Source organism: Thunnus thynnus, chromosome 11 (genome assembly GCF_963924715.1).
Source record: "Thunnus thynnus chromosome 11, fThuThy2.1, whole genome shotgun sequence".
NCBI classification, from domain to species: domain Eukaryota; kingdom Metazoa; phylum Chordata; class Actinopteri; order Scombriformes; family Scombridae; genus Thunnus; species Thunnus thynnus.
In genome coordinates this window covers 13,136,285-13,155,502 of record NC_089527.1, presented here as the reverse complement: position 1 = coordinate 13,155,502, position 19,218 = coordinate 13,136,285, and the positions used below count along the sequence as shown (strand labels likewise).

General features: G+C 38.5%; 1 protein-coding gene across 3 annotated transcripts in view; it reads right to left on the bottom strand.

Moving 5' to 3' along the window:
* Window positions 1–5,267, bottom strand: part of LOC137192489 (alsin-like) — a 41,099-nt gene extending 35,832 nt beyond the window's left edge. For 2 of the 3 annotated variants that reach the window (XM_067603226.1, XM_067603228.1), the window contains exons 1-4: window positions 5,058–5,267; window positions 3,123–3,322; window positions 763–923; window positions 190–414 (exon numbers count right to left, since the gene is read on the bottom strand). In XM_067603226.1, coding sequence (XP_067459327.1) covers window positions 190–414; window positions 763–923; window positions 3,123–3,142 — 406 coding nt within the window. In that variant the 5' untranslated portion in view covers window positions 3,143–3,322; window positions 5,058–5,267. The remainder of the gene's footprint in view (window positions 1–189; window positions 415–762; window positions 924–3,122; window positions 3,323–5,057) is intronic. The other variant, XM_067603227.1, reaches the window with a different exon arrangement.
* Window positions 5,268–19,218: the final 13,951 nt, after the last annotated feature.

The following is a 19,218-nucleotide window of genomic DNA, read 5'->3' as shown; positions in this document are numbered from 1 at the left end:
ACCATGTGTTTAGAATAAACTCTAAATTTCTCTAAATGGATGTAGGGAAAGAAAGAAGGAAGGAAGTGAGGAAAGACTGAGGAAGAATATAGAAGCGCTGAAGGAAGAAGGAGGTGAGGAGGGAAGACGACTCAAGGGAAAGTAGGAAGGAATGAAAGAATAAAGTGAGAAAGGAAAGTGTTGACCAACCTGTGATGTTTGCGGTTGTGCCCCTCTCGGTCAGCCCACACTGTCCTGCAGTGTTCTCCCCCCACATGTAGACGTTTCCCTGTTCGCTCACCGCCCCACAGTGGAAACCGCCGGCAGCCACACGGACCACCGTCCTCCCCAGCAGGGACTCCTCCAGCACCGGAGCAGAAACTGGAACGCTCAGACCTCTCCACAGCAGCTCACCGAAAGAATACACCTGACCACCTGGAAGATGGCAACAACTGAGTGGAAATGGCTAATTTTGATCTTGTAGCTAAGGGTAGAAATGTTTTTATGGTTTATTGTGAATGGGAGGAATGTAATTGTTGAAGATGTAATGATATAACCACAGCAAGCTCAGTTCACACGAGCAACTTGGTTTCAATCTGCAGCTACAGATGCACGCAAAAGAAAAATCATCCTTTGCGATATGGATAAAATAGAAGATGTTCCTCTGGTGCTGTTTTTGGAAAGAACTTGTTTATCTAGAGAGAAGAACTCTGAACCACAAATACTATTAATACCTAGATTAGGGGATTTCAAACACAATATAATGTCCACACTCTCTCTCACCCTGTGATAGCAGGAGTCCATGGTGTTCTCCCAGCGCGACCTGCAGGACGCACTTGGACTGCAGCACTCTCTCAGGGCAAAGCTGCTCACTGGGGCCCCCTGATTTCCAGATGTGGAGCAGTCCTCGCTCTGGGGGTGTGGGGGCCCGCTCATCAGCAGGGCTGCAATAACCCACACAAAATTTATTACTAACATTACCCTGAATTGAGCCTGAAATTTTAGACATAACCTGCCCTCAACCTAAGCTGACAGTTATGGCTGAACCTAACAATCACCAGCCCGGCCCAGACACAACCAGACATTTCTTCTTTAAAGTATTTTTTCAGGCATCCGTGACACGAAAGACAATTATCTGAACGACAGATTAAATTCCATCTAATTCATCCATCAACCACTAATTGTTTTGTTCAGCTCAGGCCCAGACATGCAGTTATGTGTCGAGGAAGGAGAAAAACATTGTAAATACCTGAACGCCAACAGTGTAGACAACACTGATATCTGGCAAAAGCCTAAACTGACAACTTATTTTTTATTTCAGAAAGATTACAAATGTGAAAATATGTATAATTTTCCTAAGTCAGAGATCACTCTGTGCGCAGATGAGGTTTATTATCACTATATACTGAAACTAGAAGATACAGATATAATTTCATTCTCTTATGTCCTTTACATCATGATTTATGACAAATATTGTTCAATATTGTTGAGCTTTAATTGAAACTTTTTTGATAATGTCTTTGCATTTTCTGAATATATTTCTAAAGCATGGGATTGGAGGAGAAAAGTGACATATGATAGATAAAATTCCTCAGACTCTATTCTCTATATAGGTTGCAAACTATCGGTCTATGAAGTGGATCAAATATACAGTGTTTGGCACCAAGAGAACAAAAGACTGGAGCACACCGATTAATTCACAGCCTTTAATTATGCAAACAGACGTTTTGACATTAATGTGTCTTCACCAGAGTCAAAGACTGAAGACACAGTTGTGTTGAAACGTTAGTCTGTTTGCACAATTAAAGGCTGTGAATTAATCGGCGTCCTCCAGTCTCTTTTGTTCTCTGGAAGTCTGCTGTCTTTGAACTAAGAAGCACCTGATTCAGCTGGATTTTGCTGGAAGACATGCAGAGAACACTGTTTCATACAGTGTTTGGCATTGATGGATGCAGATTTTGTTTTGTTTGGATTTGTGTGTTGTGTTTTGTGCTCATGGGGCTGTTTATATATTTGTTGTTTTTCCATTGTGGGATATATCTCCTGGAGCGTTAGTTGTGGGAGGTTTATGTTTATGTTTGAATGGTGTTGATGTATTGTGCTGTTGGATAATGGTGGGTTTACATGCTGGAATGTTTGGTTTGTTGTTAGTTAATATGCCTGAATAATCCCATGAGGGATGGGTCATGTAAATGATACAAAAATAAAACTATTCATTCATTCATTCAATACTGAACTGGACACAAATATATAGCAGAGCTGCAACACTGAGGTATAACACTGAATGAACACTCTTTCATTGTGAGTTTGATATTTCATCACATTAAAGCAACCGGCCATCATGGAGTTCAGCCATCTTGTTATGAAGCTGATTATCAAAAATTACAAAAATTTAATTTGTCGCATTTTAAGTTTAAATTCTCAAAACCTCAATAACTGCTGAAACGCATTCAGTAAAGCCTGACTGATACTGACTGAGGCTGACCATTTAAACATAAACATATAAAACCAACAAACAACAAACAACTGTGATTAGTTTGTCACTTGTACATGAAATGCACTACTGGTATGAAAGTCATTATATACAGCAATTAAAGCTTAATTGTAGGGCTGCAACTAGCAATTATTTTCATTATCAGTTAATCTGTCCATTATTATCTCCCTTAGTAATTAGTTGTTTGGTCTATAATGTTAGAAATTGGTGAAAAGTGTCAATCACTGTTCCCCAAAGCCCAAGATGCAACCTAAAACATCTTGTTTTGTCCCGACCAACAGTCCACAACCCAAAGATATTCAGTTTACTATCATAGAGGACTAAAGGAACTAGAGAATTCTGGCATTTCATTTTTTCTTAAAAAATGACTCAAAATGATTAATTGATTATCAAAACAGTTGGAACTTAATTTTCTGTCAATCAACTAAATTATTAATTGACCAATTGTTGCAACTTTACTTGACTGTTATACACTGAGAGAGCTCAGTGGTCGATATAATCTCACATCTTGCCCAGATGAAAGGAAACACGATTTCAGTGGCATCTTGCTTTCGTATTCAACATGTTTCCAGTGGAAACAGGTTAGTGAGGAGATATAATCAGGACAGGGGCAGCACAAGAGTGTGTGTGTGTGTGTGTGTGTGTTTACCTCTCCTCTCTGTTCTCCATCACTTCAGATTATCTGTTCCGCAGGTCAGTGAAGGCATCATTATTAACATTTTTCCAAAGCTCTCGTCTTCAGTTCACTTCCAAGAATAAATCAGTTTGCAAAAGACAGTTGAGTCATCTTTCCTGTTTTGACGCCTCTGTGGTTCATCTGGTTTCAGGTGCTTGTTTTCTAAGAATCACCTGTCAAAATAACACAGTAAATATGTGTATTACTTGACTTGACATTATGTCTGACATGTACAATAATAACTAGCATTATTCAGGTCACTTAATTTAGAGGACAATAGTGCTGACTGTTTCCAAAGTAAATGATGAAATGTTGAAACTGATTTTCAATCATCAAGAGAGGATAAGCTTTCATTTCATACTAGTATGCTACAAAAATCAATACTGAAACTTGTTTGACTGATCACAGGGAATATTTACCCACCTTATCATTGTTGTTACGATGCACTGAACATCAATTTAATCAACCATATCATTAAGTGTACAGTGCAAATGATGCTTGTTAATATCATGATATTAGTTTGACAAAATTATCTAACTCAAGGTCCAGGTTTTTCCGGTGCTTTCAACTGCATCTTACAGTCATAACCTCAGTAACCTTGAGTTAAAATTATATTGTGAAACTATTTCGAAGTTGCAGTGGTGGAAAGTAAAAAAGTACATTTACTTAAGTACTGTACTTCAGTACAATTTTGAGGTACTTGTACTTTTGATGCTACTTTATACTTCCACTCCACTACATTTCAGAGAGAAATATTGTACTTTCTACTCCACTACATTTATTTAACAGCTTTAGTTACTTTTCAGATGAAGATTTGACACAATGGATAATATAACAAGCTTTTAAAATACAACACATTGTTAAAGATTAAACCAGTGGTTTCCAACCTTCTTGGCTTTTGACATCTTACAAAAAGCAGTGTGTAGTCGGGGTCACATTTCAGATGTCTATGAGTTGTTAAAAACTCCACTAAATAGTGATTTTTCCCTCTAAACTTCTCACATGGTTTCACTTCAATAAATGTTTTTTAGAGAAAAAGTCCAAAAACTGAAAACAGATTTGTGTATCACAACTTTTCTACTTTCCTCTCCATTAATCATCTCACGACCCCTCAGATTTATCTGGTGACCCTTTAGAGGGGCCGGACCCCTAGGTTGGAAACCACTGGACTAAAGTAGCTAACTGTATATAAAGTAATTCAAAGTAATTCCACTTCCAGCAGCTACAACAGCAACATGCTGCTTACACACTGATGCTTCAGTATTAATAATCTACTGATGTCATATATAATAACATATTAGTCACAGGGAGGAAATGAGTACTTTTACTTTAATATTTTAAGTACAGTCTGCTGCTAACACTTTATTTTTATTTAAGTAAAGGATCTAAATACTTCTTCCACCACTGCCAGAATAAACCACTGGGAGCGGGGATGGTTTCTTTTGATCTTTGCTGGATTATTATGATCTGTAATGGCACCACTAACATGTCACAACAACCACTCAATGCCCAGTAAAACCTTTAGAATTTTTTGTGCTGCTACATGTTTCTTACGAGCTGACATTAACATTAAGTCGAAAGCTAATCCGCACAGTGGTCGTCTGTGTCTGTATCTATGGAAACACACAGCCAGTAATCACTAAAAATACATTAAAGTAAATTACACACAGACCTGATAGATTAGCTAATAATAGCCTGACAGACGTGTTCTGTCAACGAGTAAATATTTACAGACATTATTATAACTTTACACGCCTTTCTTGCTTAGTTTCCTTTCTTTTTTAGCTTCATTACATGTTATTTACCATTTAATTTAAACATGAGTTTGCGTTTGTTTATATAGCGCTACAGCTAGCTGAAGTTGGCTAGCTTCATGCTACTGCAGCTAAAGGTGCTAACTAAACTTACCAACCGTCAGTTTGTACTTAGATAAGGTAGAAAGTCGCGGAGATTTGCGATGCGGGGAAGCCTCAACAAGTCCGAACAACTGTGTGAAACTGTCACGGCAGCACTCCTGAGGTATGTGATCTTTTTATATTCAAATCAGTGCAGCGCAGTGGAAGCAGAAGTTGCCTTTGGCAGTTCAGTGTTGTCGCTCTGCGATGGAAGCCCGGCAGGGACAAAAATGACGGCGGTGCCACACCTGTTGCAGCTGCTGTATGTCAGAGATGCTTCGTTTCAAGATCTGTGGATATCGATAATTATTACAAATGTGACTTATGTAGCAGTGAAGAAGACACGACTGAACATCTATTTTATGAGTGTCGGTATACACTCAATATACACTCAAACCCACCACTCAATTAAGCTGGAAGCCAATAGGATGTAATACTATACTATGACAACAAACACCAGGAAGTTCAACGGACTGTAAACGTATATATTTAACTGGGAAAAGTCCACATCCATTAATCCAAGTCCTCAAGGTCTCACCCAATGTTTGAACTTTTCCTGATTGAATTTAGAAAGTATTTTGAGCATCCCCAGCTTGTAAACATTGAGAAATGGGCACATACAGTTAGTATGCTCCAAGATTTTTTTTTAAAGAAATCTGATTTTATTGCCTTGTTTTTCTGTTATCTTTCTAGCTTTTTAAATATTATTACTTTTAACCTTTGTCCTGTTCCCTTGTTGACTGTATCAACAAACTGAAAAGGAAGTCATGTCCTTCATGTTGTCTTTGTTTCATTATGATGCCTAACTGTTTTCTGTTAATGTGCTATCGTCACACATGTTGTAAATGACGATTTCTATAAATACAGCGATGGGAAAAATAAGTGTGCTCGTGAGGCGATAGTGAAAGAAAGAGGATCCACTCTATCTCTGTTTCCAGTGTCTGACTGTCAGGTTCACATATGTCCTCACCTTGTCTGCTTTATTTGCTTTGACTGCATACAAAACAGCGCTTGTCAATATTTCTTTACACTACAAAAACTGGATAAAGGATAGTTCATAAATAACTGACAACACTTTGGTTTCATGTTTTTGTATTCACTACTTCACCTATATAATATAAACATATTCACTACAACTATAGCTAGCTAGTATTTTGCACAACTTTTTTTTATTTCTACAATCCACAAGGCTGGCCATGTATATAGCCTAAGTATTGTAATGTTCACAATGTATATAAGGTATATAGATTGAATTCCATTTACTTGACTTCTTATTTTGTTTGCATTTATTACTCCTAGTTCTTATCCATTTCCTGCACTGCTGTAACATGCAAATTTCCCCTCTGGAGATCAATAAAGTCTTATCTTATCTGACGTTATAGTTTTTTTACAATTGGTTACATACATAGTTCAATACTTAGTCCACCTCTTCAAAACTCTTCACACAGTCAACTCTATCAACACACTGGTTGGCACAGCCGTTCGTTTTTACACACAAAAGCAAATCCTTCCAGCAGACACTAACACAACAACTCACGTGTCAGTCAGAACACAGTGAGATTCAATAAACAGCAGGCAACACATGATGCATCTTTTTAATGGCAGCCTTGGAAGTAGTAAAACACTTTTTTATTGTGTATATGTTGTTGGTTAATTGTTGATGGCGTGAGAAATGTGTAAATTGTGTAAATAAACTTTTCATTATGAAATATAGTAAGATTTGTACCTCTCTATAAAATATACTCCAGTGTCTTCTACAGGAGCGAGTCACAGAAATGCAGTAGGAAAGGTTTCAATGGGTTTTACTTTTGACTTGATTTTTTCTTTTCTTGTCATAAAGTAAATTCAAAATACTGTACTTTATAATACTGTGATACAGCATTAGTACAGTAAATTAAAATATTGTCATAAAAAAAACAAAAAAGTACTGTAAATTCTCCAATACAGCAAAAATTGACTATGTATAAAAAAGTTCCAACAAACAGCAAACACTCGTTCATCAACATCACACAGAGGAAAAAGTCTTTTGGCATGCCGGATCTGTGGGGGGTCGGTTGAATATAAATGTATTTCAGTGTGCTTATGATTTGGCAAATTACTGTCGATATGAATACATGTTAGTTCTTGAACATAAACTGAAGAGTTTTGAAGTGAGTATATGTAAACGTTTGTAAAATGTGCTGCAGATCCACAGAGTTTAGCTGGTTGTTTGTGTTTGAGTGAGAAAAGTATTCAGGAAATTTGAAGGCTGTCGTTGTTGGATACTTTTTGTTTGGTCAATTATTGTTGCTGATGTGTTGGCTGTGTGAGGAGTTTTGAAGACGGGCACTAGGTATTGAACCATGCATGTAACCGATCATAAAAAAACTGAGAACTCCCCTAAAATTGTTGTAGGTTGATTTACAATAACAGAAAAATACCTATAACATTTCCACATTTATGTTTGTTTTTATTAGCTATCCACCCAGCTAGCAATGTTAGTAAATTGGACAAAAAGATATAAGAATCATTAGATATAAGTATTTAATATATGCAGTTTTAAACTAGATTCTGGTTATGATTTGCTGTTTTTATGTAAATGTTACTTTACTGTCAATCATTAAACTGTAAAACTTCTCCATGATGAACATTGCTTTTGTCTTTCTATATTTCAGAAAACTACAGCAAGAAAAATATGTATACATTTCTCCATGATAACAACACTAATGCATATGTGTGTGTGCAGCTGCGTGTTCGTGTCTGTGTGTGTGTGTGTGTGTGTGCGTAGGATGCCCATGTGTTCCTCAGCTGTGTGTTGAATCAGCAGAGATCTCCTCAGAGCTGCAGAGAACAGCATCAGCTACACCCGCCGTGTTCAGGTTCACATCACCTCTCAGATGTTGAGAAACAGAACCCGCAAGAAGTACGACTACGCTCCAAGAAATGTTGATTTGATTTGATTTCACTTTATCATTTATTTCACTTGTCTTGCGTCCCAAAGCGTAGGCTGTTTCCTACATAACAACACACAAAACACTACATGTAACCAAACAACAAAACAAATACTACAAACATTACATCAGACGTTACAGATAATTACCTGCAGCGCAAATGAATTTCATCCCTCACTTTCACATTCAGTGCCTGCACAAGAGCACTGACTAACTGATTTAACAGTTTGACAGATTGAGGAACAAAAGAGTCCCACAGTCTGTTCAGTCTGAGCATGTGGGACTAAATCTTCTGATTGATTGCAAAAGCTGATATTCTCCAAATAAAATATGAGAAGGGACTGATGTAATATTCTTTCTTTTAGTATATGCCGTTTGAAATCTCGACTCAAGCATTTGAACAACAATCTTTGAGCACGTATTTAGCAGTCTAGCTGGTCCTGCTATACAAGCTGGACTGAGAGACAACTATGCACAGATTTCATACTGCATAATACTCTGTTATAAGTAGTTTAACTTAAGTTAAAACAAGAATTTTTGCTTAAGATGTTCATGCAAGCTATATTTTTGTAATAATATTCAGTTGTGTTACAAACTCTTTCTGTTTTTACTTTAACTGTCCCTTTACTGTGTCGACGTGTGCAGTCCTTATCAGCTTTTCCCTGGATCTGATGTCAGGAGGCTCAGTGAGATACCAGAAGGTCAGTGGAGCGTCGCTGATTTACTCAGATTGTGATCATCCGCTACTCACATCCCACCGACGATACTCGAAAAGGGTTGTGTGAGTGCTTTGTGAGTGTGTTATGGTCATATTTGGCAAAGAGCGACTGCCAAAGTGGTATTTTGTGTACATGACAAATGGCCTGATGCCTCACCACAATGTTTAATAACGGTTCACTAACCTCTTTTGGTCACTACTGAAGAAAGGGTTTCTAATAAAAGAGACATCTACAACATTTCACTGGTGTTCTGGAGTCTGAACTTTTTTGTATCCAGTTTTTTCACACTATCAAGTCATTTTACTCCTCTCCTCCACTTCCACACTATATAATTTATACTTGATATTAACAGTGTGCTTATACATATCCTCCACTGCTACATCCTCCTTTCCCCGTGTTTTTTCCTTTCCATTCCATTCCTCTAACCCATGTTCGTGATCAGCTCTCGTTTGCTGTTTTAGTGTTTTCTATATAAAAGTATCCAGCAGGTTTTGGCTCCGGCTTTAACTGCCTGCAGTAAAACAGGAAAAAAAAAAAAAAAAAAAAAAACGTAACGAGGGCAGGGAATCCAGGGAGAGTAAGAGAGTCCGATATATTTTCCCTCTTAGAGCTGAACACGAGACATCAAAGGATCACAGCTGCTGGCAGTAGCTTCTAGGATCTTACGTGTAGCGTTTCCTCCTTTTTCTTGATAATCTAATATTCAGTTTTCACGGCACAAACATCTCGGTGTTGTAAAGTTCATCTCATATTTTTATCGTCTTAAAAGACACGATGTTGATGTCACCTTGTTCCCACGTTTTTATGTTCTTATGTTCATGCTTTTTTAGGAGTTTGTAGCCAAGATTTGAGAGTCAGCTGCCAGCGCCTCATTTATGAGATATAGTGTCAGGAAACACAAAATTATCAAACACAGATGTCGTCCGAATTATAATGTAAAGTTGGGAGTTCCTCACATTAAAAAGGCTGCTGTTAGCAGATCACTCTCACATAACAGATGTCAGACTTCTTACCGGTACATGAACTTTTAAAAACTGTATAACTATGCAACGATAATGTAACTATGACAAGTCTCTGCACAATCATTTTCAAACTGTATAGAAAAGAGAGAAACTATGGCTGACTAGGGGATGGGGAAAACACATGGCACGCCTTGGATAAGGGTTGGACATGATGTAAGTGTCTTTTAAGATTACTTTTGGGCATTTATTATTATTATTATTCATTATTAGGTAGACCACAGTAGAGATGCAGACAGTAAATGGTGAAGGAGATGCAACAAACGTCATCATCTATCATAGTATACGGTATGTATCTTAATTACTAGGCCACCACACTGCCTCAGGAAGTACGTAACATATAGAATCTGAAGAAATATATGTTTATGATTTAAATATGGAAAAAAAAGAGATGGGGGCTGCATGATGATGCAACAAGCTACTGAATATAAGCTGTGTTTACTACAAGTTGTTCTTGCAAACATCACGTTGTTTGCATTTCATAGCTCATGCAAAATCAGACTTAAACTGCTATTTCAGAATAATTCCTTATTTATAAAAACACAGCTCTTATTCCCACTATCGCCATTTTACCTCCCATCCCACCTCGCCTACGCACACACTCACACTCACACGCCAAGCCCATGTCGTGACCTGAACAGCCAGGCCAAACCCTCATAAACTTCTACTGCTGCTGGAAACAACACAACCTGGATTTATAAGAGGCTGTCTGTGTGTGTGTGTGTGTGTGTGTGAGAGAGAGAGAGAGAGAGAGAGAGAGAGAGAGAGAGGGTAAAACCATGCAGAATTGCAGCCAGGCCGCAGAGACACACAGAGAGAAGAGGGTGGTTTGATTGACCACAGTGTCGTGAGGAGTAGGTCCCACACACAAACACTCACACAGGTACTTCTATCCTTGTGAAGACCCTCATTGACATAATGTATTCTCTGGCCCCTTACCCAAACGGTAACCATCACAAATAAGTGCCTGACCCCAACCCTAACCCTAAACTAAACCTAAACCCAAGTCTAACGTTAACCTTAAAACCAAGTTTTTTCTCTAAAACTTCCATCTGGAGGTATGTGAGAAAGTCACAACTGGCTAAAATGTCTTAACTCCCAAGTTCAACAACTCAGACTGATCCTTACAAAGATAGACTTACTGGGACACACTTGCACACACACACACACATACACATACGTGCGATTATGTTTTTCTGCAAATCCTGCATTTTTGCACGTTCGCAAGTAATGTTTTTCCTCAAAAGAACATCGCTTAATCAAAGAGAATATACACTCATCAAGCACTTTATTAGGAACACCTGTGCAATCCAATGCAATCCAATAAGCTTTGTAAAAGTAGAATTTATGGCAGAGCTGTTGTAATGGATTGCATTAGATTGCACAGGTGGTCCTAATAAAGTGCTTGGTGAGTATATATCTCATAATTATGACTTGGAGTTGTAAAAAAAGTAGCTGGTAATTAATACTTTGGGCACTTTGAGAAAATGACAGCTAAATAGCAGAAACAATCTTTGGATTGATCTGTGTTTAAGTGATCCAGCCTGTGTGGAAAAACGTTTTATTCCAATAGGGAAACCACTTGGGTCCAACTTCAGGAGAGCTGCCTATTAAGTTAATTACAGACATAAAGACGAGCCATAATTGGTTTTCACATTCTCTAATTATATCTAATCTGTGCTCCAGTTTAAATCTACAAGTTCTCACTTTGCTCAGACTTTTGTAGAAGACGCCAGCTGCCCCCAACCTGAAAAAAAAAAAGCTTAATTATTCATTTAAAGTCAACTGAGGACAGTACATTATGAAAACATATCACAGCTTAAACAGACATCACTGCTGCTCTGCGTTCTGATCATGGCACAGGTAGTGCTGGTAAAATGTTTTGTTGATAGGGGATTTAATTTCCGCTAAACTTTATGGCAGCTACTAAAAGGCCACAACATACGCTAAATGCCTTCGGTTGCCAACAACAACGATGGAGGCTTTATCTGAACACCGGTGAGCTCAACCAGCCTTCTGCTGTCACTTAACGAATAAATGCAGACTGAAACTGAACCAAAATACTTCAGGGATGAGGGTTATAATCCACTTTCCATCACGGTCTCAACAAAAAATTGCTCCCTGCTGTTATTTGCAGCACCCCACCCTCATGCACTCATATCTTGAATCTCTCTCCCTCGGAGTCTTTCCTCTGCCAGCTTCATATCAGGTGACCTGCCTCCTTGGAGTCTGGCAACATGTCAAAAATAACAAATGACGACCCGTGGCTGTGAAAGTTCACGACAGGTGACACTTTTCAAGGTAACTTGTAAGATCAGGCCTGGTGTTCATGGTATTAACACCTCACATACTGCTCATATTCTGACTCATAATTAGTCTCTATACCAAACTCCTGAACCATTAAACTATTTTTTTATTCATAAATACCTCAACAGTCAGTAATAAATGGGTAATTATCCTTCTTGAGGCTTTCAGTGAACAGAGAAAGTGTATTCTTTAGGTTTCTTATGGAGAATATTGTGGTCCTATGTTACCTGAAACAGGAGAATATAAGAGCCATAATGATTTCAATGAATGTTATTGAATGTGAAGAAAGTATGGGTCAAATTTAAACCTCGTTGTACAGAAATGTGTATCAGCTGCACAAAAAGAAAACTGCATTTTTGTGCATTCTGAGTCACTTCAGGAAAAGTCATACAATTTCACGCTCAGAGTATGGTGTTCAGGGTGTTTTATCACAGCCCTGGCCGTGCCGCAGCATATTCCCTGGTGTCTCTTGTGTCTCCCGCTCCCCCCCCCCCCCCCGTCTGTCTCTCCCTGTCTGTGTCTGTGTGTTGGCATGGGTGTGGCTTTCCCCTACTCACTTTCCTGGCTACCAGCTCCAGCCCTAGGTTCCCAGCTTCAAGCTTCAGTTCCAGTCCCATGTTCCCAGCTACCAGTCCAAGCTTCCCCAGGCCTGCATTCCCTTTTCCTCGCCTTAACATAAATACCTTGTTCCTAACATATCCCTGTGTCCTCGCCTGTGTCTGCAATTGGGTTCACCTGCTCCACTCCCATTTAACACGTTTTTACTGCTCCAGCTCAAATGTAAAAAATGGGTCAAATTTGACATGAACAGTATGGGTTCATAAATGGCTGCGGTTGCTATGACAATACCTGAAAGCACACTGTAGGCTAATGAATTTGCTATTTTGAGAAAATTACAGCAATCTTATGGTTTCCAGCAACTTTACATTACTGTTTTATTAATATCACTTTATCAGTTTTTTAATCACATGCAGTCTGATGGCAAAAGAGGGAACATTAATTTTTGTCTTTGAGACAAGAAGGGAGGGGTTTAATTTTAACTATCTGGCACTGGAAGCACTGTGCATGTGCATGTGTGTGTGTTGGCAGTGCATTTAAAGAACATTGAAAACACGTGTCTGTAGCCTTATAAAAAACATTTTAGGCACTGCTGTAATTTGGCATGATCTTTAGACATACACACACACATACACACCAGCACACGATCACACTCACTTGGATTGAGGAAGTCTAACCTTCTAGAAAGGAACACATTCATGCGTTAAATAACTGGAACACTCAGAAACTTCAAATTAAACTCCTTTAATATGAACCTTCACCAGTATGACCCACTTTAAAACAGTTGTTTGTGGGTTTTTACGAATAAAACTAACTGTACTACACTATATTTAACACTAAACAAAGCTAAATTCAACTAAATCATGATTAGTGAGCAGTGTTAGCTAAAGATTGGAAAAGTGGGCTGACAGGAAGGTTGCCAGTCTCTCAGGATACATCTGGGTGCAGTGAAGTGAAAGAGCAGCGCTGGTCCCTTCTTCACTATCACTTCTGTGGGAGCAAAGTGCTTAATCCTGGATAAATAAAGGTCAATGACAAAAATTATCAAAGTCAAATTATGTAAGCTAAACTGAAATGTTCAAACTAAACAGACCTCAGTTTGCAATTATCCCAAAAACTAACAGGGAGGGCGTCATCAGTGTACAGTTTTATGTAGAAGAAAGCTAATGAATTTCTGTTTCCTCTCTTTTGGTTTGGAGCATTACCAGTATTTCATATTTTGTGGACGTATGTAATGATAAGACAATTTATGAAGACAAGGAAGTTGCGGTGGAGTTTGATGCAGGAAAGCGCTGAATGTAGACAGTGTGCACACCCAATACTTTGGGCGTGAGCAAAAGTCGCTGTTTGCTTTTGGTGCAGGAAAAAATATACAGTGGGAAATAGAAACACAGGCCACACAGTTGATATTGCAAGCTTTGACCTTCAAGATCTTTATTAGAAAAACAACCATGTCAGAAAAAAATAGGCCACAGATAAAATAGAAAAGTAACATAGAGATAAAATGAGCTCCATCTACAATCAGGACGTCATGTGAATCAGTAACTAATCGGTTGTCCCATATTAGACTGTAGCGACAGTAGAGAGATGAGGAGGAAAAAGAGAGAGATGGGAATCAACATGCAATAAAGGTTTTAACCAGTAATCTACTGTGATGTGTTGGTTTGTATGGTATGTGGGTTTCACACAACTTTCATTTAAACAATACAAGCACTTCATGAAAGTGAAGACAGCATCAACCACCGCAGAGATCTGAACACCCAGAAGAGGTTTGAGTTCAGATTAAAACATACATTCATGAAGAGTTGTTTTTTTAAAAATATAAACATGTTTCATGTTGAACAATTGTTACTTTTACATCCTTTTTTCTGCACACAACTTAAGTCTGTTGTCTATTACTCTTTTTGGAAGTACGTTTTTCCAATCTTGAATTTTTGACTCTTAAAAAACTTCCTTCTCATTAATAAAAATGCAACAAACATTTCAGAAGATTCATTGTCATGTAAAATGATGAAATTGTGAAAACATTTTTTATGATGGTGACACAAAAAAAACCCTTTTCTTCTTTTTTTCGTTTTACATCTAACATGAGGATGAATTATTTGAAACAGAAACTCTAATAAAGAAATTATTATGATTAAAAAATCCTCTTATTTCCCCTCATGACCAAATATTTGGAACCTGGCATCCACATTGTTACTTGCGGTTAGAATTGGCTTTTTTTTCTTGTTACTTGTTTATCAAGGCAAAAAGTAATTCCTGTGGTTTTGCACTACTGGGATCTTTTTTAACTGTTTTCACAGCATAAACTTAAATACAGGTTAATGACAGCACCTATTGTGTTGTAGGTGTTATTGCCTGTTGGTGTTCAAAATGTGCCATCACAGAGAGTTTGAGACGACGGAAATGTCTCTTCTTGCTACACAGCTCCCTGTGGAATCGTGTTATTGATACAACATTGATTTGGTTTTGTTTGCCACATTCACACCACAATTAAAGACTGGTGTTTTGAAATGTATCAAGTCTGGAGAGCGTATTTGAAAAGCTCAGACTTTAGGTGCGGACAGAGAGAAGGCAGACAGAAAAAGAGTCATAAAAAGAGAGTGGTGACCATCTGGCTCAGGTCAAACTCCCATAGAGAGTGATGATCGCATTAGTGTGTGTGTGAGTGTGTGTGTGTGTGTGTGTGTGAGTCCCCTGCAGAGAAAGGTGATGACCACAGCTGTGTGTTTGACCTCAAAACCGCAGGAGGTCTCCACCCCCCCATGCCTAATCCTCTTCCTTCTCCATGTCCCCCTTCTTCCTCCTTCTGTTCTTTCTCTTCATGTTTCTCCTCTTCTCTGTTTGCTTTATTTCAAGCTTTTTTCTAATCAAATCTCAATCAAATAAACATGTTCAGAAAACATGGAGTTTTTTTCAGTGTGAATCTTGCAAACACAACAACTCTGCAAAGCTTAGCAGGGCGACTATTATGACTTCACCTCCTCCATTACTTTGCATCAATTAGCACATCACCTCCAAGGCTGGTGTGTGTGTATGCGTGTGTGCTGTGGGGGAGGGTAAATGGAAAGGAGTAGGACTATTGTGTGTGGTAAAGAAAATTCAGCTCAATTTCAATGCTTTATTGCCATTTCAACAAGTTGATTAGAATTTGTCGCAGTGCAGCTCAAAAAACAATACAGTCCATGTACACACATATAATTTGTTTCATAGCCAATAATGATAAAAAGAGCACAAAGTAAAAGGTAAAAGGTAAAAACAAAAAGAGTAAAATATTAGCGCTCTCCAGCCTGACCTCAGTCATTACATGCCAACCTAATCACAGACATAGATTAAAAAAGCCAGCTGTGTAATGCAAATAAAACAGTGCATGAAATAAAAGTGCATATTATAGTTAAAGTTGCAGTGCAAAGTGCAAATATAAAGTGCATAAGCAGTCACTAATATTACAAAGGAGAATTCTTTCGGTAAATAGAAAGGTCTACATCTGATTGCGAGACGCTCAACCTCAGGCGAGCAAGAATTTGACAGGATCTTTGAGTCAGTACACCACCTTTGATTCATGTAGAAGGATGTATGAGCGTGTTGTTTTGGTGTTAGCATTAGCTTCCACCGAGATCCCAAGCACAAAGTTGCTTGATGAGAAAAACAGTTTAGGTTGTACATCCTGCACGGTATCTCGGATTTGCATCTGTTCATACTTCAGTAAACAGTCCACACAATCCACTTGTGGACACAAAAAATACACAGAGCAGCACCAAGTTACCATAGGACGGCGCCATCTTGACAAGTGGTGACTAGTGGCACTAGTGGTGGAAAATAACAGACTCTCCCAAACTACTGGTGTTGTTCAACAGGATAAACATGAAAAAGACTCTGCACAAGTATCACTAGCATGCTAACATACCTACCAGAGGTGAACGCACATTGGACCAGAGCTGTAAGACCTTCCCCCACCTCGCCTTTGGGAAAACAGATCATATCTCCATTCTGCTCCTCCAAGCATAAAAACAAAGACTTAAACAGGAAAAACCAGCTCAGCACAAACTGTCCAGCAGTGAAGTGACCACACTCTCCAGGATTATTTTGAGATTACAAACTAACAGATGTTAGGGACTCATTTGATGGCATGTCTACTGACTTTACATCATAGAGTGGACTGATGACAATATTACCAAAATGAATTTACAGTCACTCCCAACCCAAATGCATTAAGGTTAAAGTCTGATCTAAATTGAGAGCACAGTACACTGCCTACAGTTCTGGTGACATGGACCACGGACTTGGCATCTCCCTCTACAGCTAAGTCTTTCACTTCCTGACAAATAGGCCTCAAGTGGTGACAATTGCCAACTCTTCCTCATTGACCCAAAGAACAGGTGTCCTACAGGGCTGCATGCTCAACCCTCTGTGCTACCTGTTCCTGTCAGCTCAAATACCATCATCAAATTTGTGGACGACACAACCATCCTATGCGCTTCATCACTGATGGATGGTAAGTGAGCTTACAGGCAGGAAGTCAAAGTCCTAGTGAGTTGGTGTCAGGACAACAACCTCTACCTCAACAAGCAAGCTTCAGGAAGGCAACCATACCCCCCCGTACACTTCGACAGAACTGAGGTTACGAGTGTCAGCAGTTTCATGTTATTTGTGCCGCATTCAAGTCATATCAGTTATTGTAATTATGAGATTCCCAGTCGTAAATTGCTTTCACGCCAGCTTCCAAGTTGTAATTATAAGTGGAGAACCCTGACTTTTCTGAAAACTCAATGTATGTGACTTCATATTATGGATGTGCAAAAAGGGACACCTCACATCAGCCAAAGTCTGTTGTTCAAGGTGGTGAAACTTAAATTGAATTAATATAGTGTCATGTTGTCTATGCACAGTATTTTTAACCCTCAACTCTCATAACTGTCTTAAATTGTCTGATGATGTCAAGGCTTAACACAGGAATCTTACTCAACTTTTTCATCTTCCCTATAAGAGATGAATGTGGCATTGATGTGGACATCACTAACCTCTGAAATGTTGGTTCAAACTGCCCACCTCTTCCCTCTGAAGAGATGTAAGAAGTTTGGCTTGGACCCGGCAATCTTCACAAACCTTTATAGACGCACCATCATTGAGAGCATTCAGATCTCTGCATCTCTGGTTTGTATCGAAGGGAAGATGGCCGCACATTTGACACCAAGAAACACAACATAAAGACCTAAAATGTTCAGATGTCTCACTTACCCAGCTTTTATGGAAGGAAATTAGTACCAGGTGTGAAATGTGTATATCTAAAGCTGTACAGTATCTGACACGTGTACTGAACTTGCCTTGAGAAAGACAAAGTAAGGCCAAAACATCTGTGATATAATAAAGTCATCTGAGCTTAGTGTGCGGCCATCTTCCCTTCTAAATGCCACTGCCATGACCAGCACTAAGTTTTTGATGTGGGTTCACCAGACAACTCTTGCATCTCTGGTTTGGCGTGTCTCTGCTTACAAACGCAAGAACATTCATCAATCAAGGTCTCTTGCCACCCAGCACACAAACTGTTTACCTTGCTGCCATCTGGCAGACGGTGTTAAGATTCATAGCTCAGACCAGCAGGCTGAAAGAGTTTTGTACCTTCAGGCCTTGAGGCTCCTTAACATTTAAGATCTGAACTGAACTCACTTAATACTCGTCTGACTACTTTTGTGCTGCTGCTGCTACTTGTTCACCATGTGTAATTATATTAACACATTATGTATTATTATAGATAATTACTGTTCTGTGTAATCAAATACAATATTACTTACTGTTATGTGCAGTATTGATTCATGTTCATCAACACTTCAATCATGTTCAAATATCATGTCCCACATTACATGATTCATGCTCATCTTAGAGCAATATATTAGTTTACTATATTAGGTTAATATTCCTAATATTTCTTTGAATTGCACATATTACGATCTTGGACTGTGGCAATGCAGCATTTCACTACACATTGTAATTGTATAATGATGTATGCTACAAAAAAAAAGATTTAATTTGATACATATGTGTACATGTTTAAACTTGATAGTGAGCCCCTACACTTTCTACATTTTTATTTGATCTACATATATTGTTGTATAATGGCTTATTTACTGTCATGTTTATTGCCAAGTAGACGACAACCGATAAATCAGCAGGGATGATACTAATTTACCGCAGATAGACTGTATATGTTTGATGATAAGTAACAGGAAATTGCAGTACAACAGCAGAAATGCCAAAGATGTGTTTAATCAAAATCCAAATCCAATGTGCTGCAGCACAGATCAAAGACAATGAAAAGTGTATGTATGTTTCTGTGTTCCCAACCATTAGTTTTCAGCAATAATGAGGTTAGTGAGGAGCAGTATTTGATACGATTTTATTTTTTATTATTTCTACTCCATCCAACATTTTGTGTGTAATGTACTGCATGGACTCTTCTGGCAACACGCTCACATACTGTATAGAGTTTTTGTCCAAGTTGTTGAGATGTCAGCCAGTGAGCTTCCTGCTGCCCGCCACCGGACCAAACACACACTCTGTTGGTCCAAATAAATCGCTCTTTCATCACTATGTGTATGTGTGTGTGGGTGGGTGGGTGTGTGCGTGTGTGTATGTGTGTATAT